The sequence below is a fragment of the Rutidosis leptorrhynchoides genome, chromosome 2, assembly GCF_046630445.1.
Source record: "Rutidosis leptorrhynchoides isolate AG116_Rl617_1_P2 chromosome 2, CSIRO_AGI_Rlap_v1, whole genome shotgun sequence".
NCBI classification, from domain to species: domain Eukaryota; kingdom Viridiplantae; phylum Streptophyta; class Magnoliopsida; order Asterales; family Asteraceae; genus Rutidosis; species Rutidosis leptorrhynchoides.
The window spans coordinates 24,285,069-24,290,665 of record NC_092334.1 but is presented as its reverse complement, the minus strand read 5'-3'; the positions used below and the strand labels follow the sequence as shown (position 1 = coordinate 24,290,665).

General features: G+C 36.1%; 2 protein-coding genes across 2 annotated transcripts; both read right to left on the bottom strand.

The window, feature by feature from the left end:
• Window positions 1–1,688: 1,688 nt before the first annotated feature.
• On the bottom strand, window positions 1,689–3,043 carry LOC139887712 (UDP-glucuronate 4-epimerase 1-like). The gene has a single exon (XM_071870774.1). It carries the CDS (start codon window positions 2,991–2,993, stop codon window positions 1,689–1,691), a length of 1,305 nt encoding a protein of 434 aa, XP_071726875.1. The 5' UTR covers window positions 2,994–3,043.
• Window positions 3,044–4,101: 1,058 nt separating this feature from the next.
• Window positions 4,102–5,039, bottom strand: LOC139887711 (uncharacterized). The gene is made up of 2 exons (XM_071870773.1): window positions 4,917–5,039; window positions 4,102–4,824 (listed from the first exon to the last, which is right to left on the bottom strand). The coding sequence occupies exons 1-2, from the start codon at window positions 5,037–5,039 to the stop codon at window positions 4,102–4,104; spliced, it is 846 nt and encodes a 281-aa protein (XP_071726874.1).
• Window positions 5,040–5,597: the final 558 nt, after the last annotated feature.

Genomic DNA, 5,597 nt, shown 5'->3' with positions numbered 1-5,597 from the left:
GTTTATATATATATATATATATATATATATATATATATATATATATATATATATATATATATATATATATATATATATATATATATATATATATATATTGTTGTATTGTCGTGATGTAGCTAACCCTCCGGGTGTAGCTTCTTGGCGTTGTTCACATCGTCGTTGGTGAACTTATGTTTGTTGATGCATATTTAGCTTGTTGCTTAGTGATCGTACGGTATGCTTAGATTAGCTTGCCTTATTGCATGGATGCTCCGGTATGCGGTATTTGATTATTTGTGGCGTGTCCATTTTATGCATATATATGTATGTAGTATATTTTCACTCACTAAGCGTTAGCTTACCCTCTCGTTGTTTACATTTTTATAGATTGCATGGATGCGGTGGCTCGGGTAAGCGGGAACTAGTGGACTCGCATAGTTGCTTTAGAAGGCTTGCTTTTGAATTCGATTAGGATTGGGTAGCGTATCCCCAATCGCCGTGCTCGGCTTTATTTTGTATTAAAAGTCATGTGGCCGAAGTTTGTACTTTGTACTTAAGGGGTATTTTGGGCATATGTGGGTCCGGTGTTGTAAAACCCTTTTTATTAATGGAACGTGTTAGTTTTAACTATATTAATGTATTGTGAAAAGCATTTGGTCTAAATGTGTCGGGAAGTCGAAGATCTTTTCGCGTAAAAGGAAATTTTTGGACAGCGGGCTGCCAGGCCCTGTGCGCGCCGCGCACAGGTGGGTGTGGGCGCCGCGCACCCCATCTGGTCAGCCCAGTTTTAATTTTTTTTTTTTTTTTTATGTTGCGTTTTTGGTTAGTTAACGGGTTGGGTTGCTACATTTACTGACGGAGATTCAAACTTTGAACGACAATTACGAGTCACTGACGGAATCCAAAAGCGATTTTCAGAATCCACCTACACGATTATTTTCTAATACAAACATTTTATAGTATCAGGGTCACTTATTCATAAACATACGAGCTCATAATCTATCTGTTTAATTAGAAAAATGCAGTGGACCAAAGTACTATTGTATCAACTATTAATAAACCATAAACCACATGGTCCAACCAAATCTCAGCTTGAATAACAAGTCACAGGCCTCCTTTGGTTCTTAAGCTTTCAAAAAGCTTTAACCAATATTAAAGGTTAATATGACACATTTATTGACACTATAGGTTTTTCATCCTTTTTTGGTACATAATTACATTACATATGATATGAATCATACGAAACATTAAAATCCAAAACAAAGCCACAAAGGTTACAATGTAAAGATTATTAAATGGATTCAGATTCATTGCCATCACACTTATAGGTGTTTCATCCTTTTGGTAGATATGAATGATCATACAAAACATTAAAACCCAAAACGAAGGTTACAATTAATGATTATTTAATGGATTCAGATTCATTTCCTTCAATAGTATCATATCATCCCCTAAAGAGCATCAGACAAGATTAATACAAATGTTTAATATCAACCCCAAACGTCAATTCTTTCTTCACAACTTACAAAAGTTAAAAAGGTAACAATTAGGAAAAAGGAAAGAAATAAAATGAGAATACAGTCTTGCTTAACCTATTCTCATTTCAAGCAAAGAATTTATTTGCATCTTTACTTCTTCCTTTTCATAGAAAAACAAAATAAATTAACGAACAGAATCCTAACCTAATAAAAATAAAATATAAACAACTATGATTTAACAAAACCACTCTTGGTTTGATCATATCCGTAATATGTTACATACCATTTAACGAACTTTTTCAAACCCGTTGCCAAATCCGTAGTCGGGTGATACCCGAGTTCACGTTGAGCCAAACTTATATTCGCGTGTGTGAATGGAACGTCACCGTTTCCAGGCATCTCTATCACATTCTTCTTCGCCTTCATTTTCAAATTCTTTTCTAAAATATTCACCAACGTTGGTACCGTCACCGGTGACGTATTTCCCAAATTAAAAATCCGGTACGGGGCCGGGCCATGCTTCTTCCCACCCGACCCGGTACTCTTACCCGCGGTATCCAACGAACCAAGACAACCTTTCACAATATCATCAATGTATGTAAAGTCACGTGCCAAATCAACCCCGTTTTTACCACGATAAACCGTTATCGATTTTCCTTGTAAAATATTCTTGGTAAACGAAAAATAAGCCATGTCGGGTCGACCCCACGGGCCATAAACCGTGAAGAATCTCAACCCGGTAATCGATAACCCGTAAATATGATTGTAAGTATGCGTAATCTCCTCACCAGCTTTTTTGGTAGCTGCGTAAAGCGAAGCGGGTTGATCCGTGGTGTCGGATTCCGAAAACGGTACCATTTCGTTTAACCCGTAAACCGAACTCGAACTAGCCCATACAATAGCGGGTTGCGGGTCGGCTTGTTTACATTGTTCAAGCAATGTAACTAAACCCGCAATATTACTGTGAACATACGAATGTGGCTTCTCCATTGCGTATCGTACGCCGGCTTGCGCCGCCAAATGCATCACGTGCGTAAATTGAACCAGTTCAAACAATTTAGCTAAAATACTTTGATCATTTATATCACCTTCAACAATAAATATACCTTTAGATTCCAATAATTCTTTGCGTGATTTCTTCAATGACGGATCATAATATTTGTTAAAATTATCGATTCCGACAACGCCGTCACCACGTTTCTTCAACGCAAGGGAAACGTGACTACCGACGAAACCGCCGGCGCCGGTGACAAGTACAGAGAATCCGTTTTTCCGACGGATTTCAGCAGATGATCGGATTTGCTTCTCGTAACCGGTAACGCCGCCGCGAACGGTGTGGTGTAAGTACCGGCTGCCGGAACCTACAAGGCTTTGAAAACTAATAAACGACGCCGTTACAGCAATCAAAAATAACGCGAAAACAAACATTGTGCTGGTGGATGCGAAACACCGGTGAAACGTTCTCCGGTAACTTTTAATTTTTCCCGGCGTGGATGGAAATAATTCCTCTTCTAGCTGGTGCTGCGGCGGCATTTTGTAAGATAATGTGATTGTGAGTTTTAGGGTTTGATTTTGCAGGTAAATTGGAAGTTTTCCGATTACCTGCCGGATTGAAGAATGAATAATAGGGTTTAAATAGGGGTGAAGTGTGTATACGCGTAAATGGGCCAGGTTGTTGACAGTGAGACTTTAGATGGAAGTTAGAAGGGTGGAAAGTGTAAATATATTAAAATAGAGAAAGTGTTTAATTAAATTTGTAATTTATAAATATAATATAAATATAAATAGAAAGTAAACAGCTAATGCATTCGGTGGATTAACTGAACATGGTGTCCATATTGTTTTTATAAAAATTACGGAGTAATATATTTATTTATATTTATATTTATATTTGTATTTAAATAATTTATTTTTTCATAGACGGCGTGTTATATTAAAACTATTAACTAAAAAATCGGTATTAGTTATTAGTTATTAGTTATTATTTATATACTATTAAAATCGGTATCTTTCAAGCTGTTATTTTGGGTAATGTATTCGATTTTGATAGTAAATAATTTTTACTTAATTTTTAAATTATATAGACAGCAAGGTAGATTTATTATAACAATGATCGTAAATTTAATAAATAACCGATATGTGCAATTGTTTTATGCGTCAACGACACTTCTAAAGTCGTTAGAATTTTTAATGCACTTTTATGATTTTATTATTAAGCAATAAATGTTATTATAGCATTGTGAACATTAGGTTTTGTTTGATTCTCAGAATGTGTTTATGATATTAATATTCATGGCATTTTGAATGTTAAGGAACTTGATTTCAAAATTATTTTTTAGTAAATATATATTGTTAAGACTCGGAGTTGATTATTGATTATATATGATTCATAAATAAAAATAAAAATTATTATGCAAACAAAATGCAATAAGTCCATATTGAAAGTTAACAAGATCTAAAAGTGAAAAGATATTAGTTGATTAGGTAAGTGATAAAATCTTAAATTGTTGAAATAAAATCGCAACTCATCTTGATTGTAATCTGTCTCTAGAGGATATAAAATGATGTAGTTTTTTTTTTTTAACGGCCAAAATAATATATAACCAAACAACGTTCCTCAGCAAGACGCTAAAGGAAAAAATTACAAAGGAAAAGACAACCATGTGTTCCAATTAGAAACAACATGGCCTCTATTCTTAAGCCAACGAAAAGAAAATAATCTAGTAACATCAAAAAGACTATTTCTACTAGTATGCTCATTAAAAACAATACCGTTTCTAAATCTCCAAATGACCCATAAAAGAGTAGCCGTAACCGCGACGATCTTATGTTTAGAACTTGAAGTCGAACTCAAGCTCTCGATCCAACTAACTACTTCGACCCACGAATAGAAAAAGGGCATATTACAGTCCAACCAAACTCGAACTTTATGCCATAACTCCGAAGCTAAGCTGCAGCCGAAGAACAAATGAGACCTCATCTCTATACCATTATTGCAAACGGGACAGACGATCGAGTTTAATTCGAGACCTTTCGCGGATAGATTCCAACGTAGAGGTAAAGAGTCAATACGAAATCGCCATAAGAAAATGTTAACCTTTCGAGGTATGAACTTGTACCAAACTGTCGGGATGTTTGTGGAAGAAAGCAAAACCAAATCCATGGCCTTTCTCGCAATATTAACTGAAAAAAGGCCATCCGAACTGATGTCGAAACGCCACGAATCATCTCGGTCAGAAAGAGAAACGTTTTGAATTTCGTTCCGTAGACCATCTAGCCGGGATGAGTTACGACTGCCAATGTTCTCTCTAGCCCAAACCCATTGCCACGACCCATTAACCAACTTATTAGCAACAACATCATTCTGGTTCGTATCGAGATGAAATAACCTATTATAACGTGTAGCGAGACTCGTGCTCCCGGTCCATAAATCGTGCCAGAATCTCACTTTTTGACCATTTCCAATTTCCAAACGAATGTAGTTTGCAGGTAACAAATTATCTGAAATAACTTTAGAGCAAGTATCCACGATGTTCGACCAAGAACCATTAACAGTCGTTCGCTCAAAAACATCTCCATGAATGGCCTTAACGATTGAAACCCAAAAATCATCCGGTTTAAACAAATATCGCCAACGCCACTTCAAGATTAACGCAAGATTAAATGCTTTTAAACTTCCAACATTTAACCCTCCATTAGCGAAAGAAGATAAAATTGTATTCCATTTCACCCATGCCATTTTTTTTGTTGAGTTATTACCGCCCCAAAAAAATCTTGAGCGTATCGATTCGAGCCGTTTGAAAATCATTTCCGGACATTTGAAAACGGACATAAAGTAAATCCCGAGACTTCCCATAACCGATTTTAAGAGCGTAAGTCTACCACCTGCCGAAATCAAAGAAGCCTTCCAAGTGGATAGTTTTGAGCGGAATTTCTCAACCAACGAGTCCCATTTAGCCACTAACTTCATGTTATTACCTATAGGAATACCCAAATAATTAGTGGGAAAAGAGCCCGTACGGCAGCCTGCAATACTCGCAAAAGCGTTAACTTCGCTATCAACGACACCAACACCGAAAATGTGAGATTTAGAAATATTAATCCTTAAACCCGAAACTAAGTAAAATACCTTGAGAA

What these genes read in the sequence shown, in the direction of transcription:
- LOC139887711 (XM_071870773.1), bottom strand. Translation starts at nt 5,039, where the DNA reads ATGGAGATGTTTTTGAGCGAACGACTGTTAATGGTTCTTGGTCGAACA. An exon ending in TCGTTTGGAAATTGGAAATG is followed by an intron (nt 4,825 to 4,916) that starts GTCAAAAAGTGA and finishes GATACGAACCAG; the next exon opens with AATGATGTTGTTGCTAATAA.
- LOC139887712 (XM_071870774.1), bottom strand. Translation starts at nt 2,993, where the DNA reads ATGCCGCCGCAGCACCAGCTAGAAGAGGAATTATTTCCATCCACGCCG.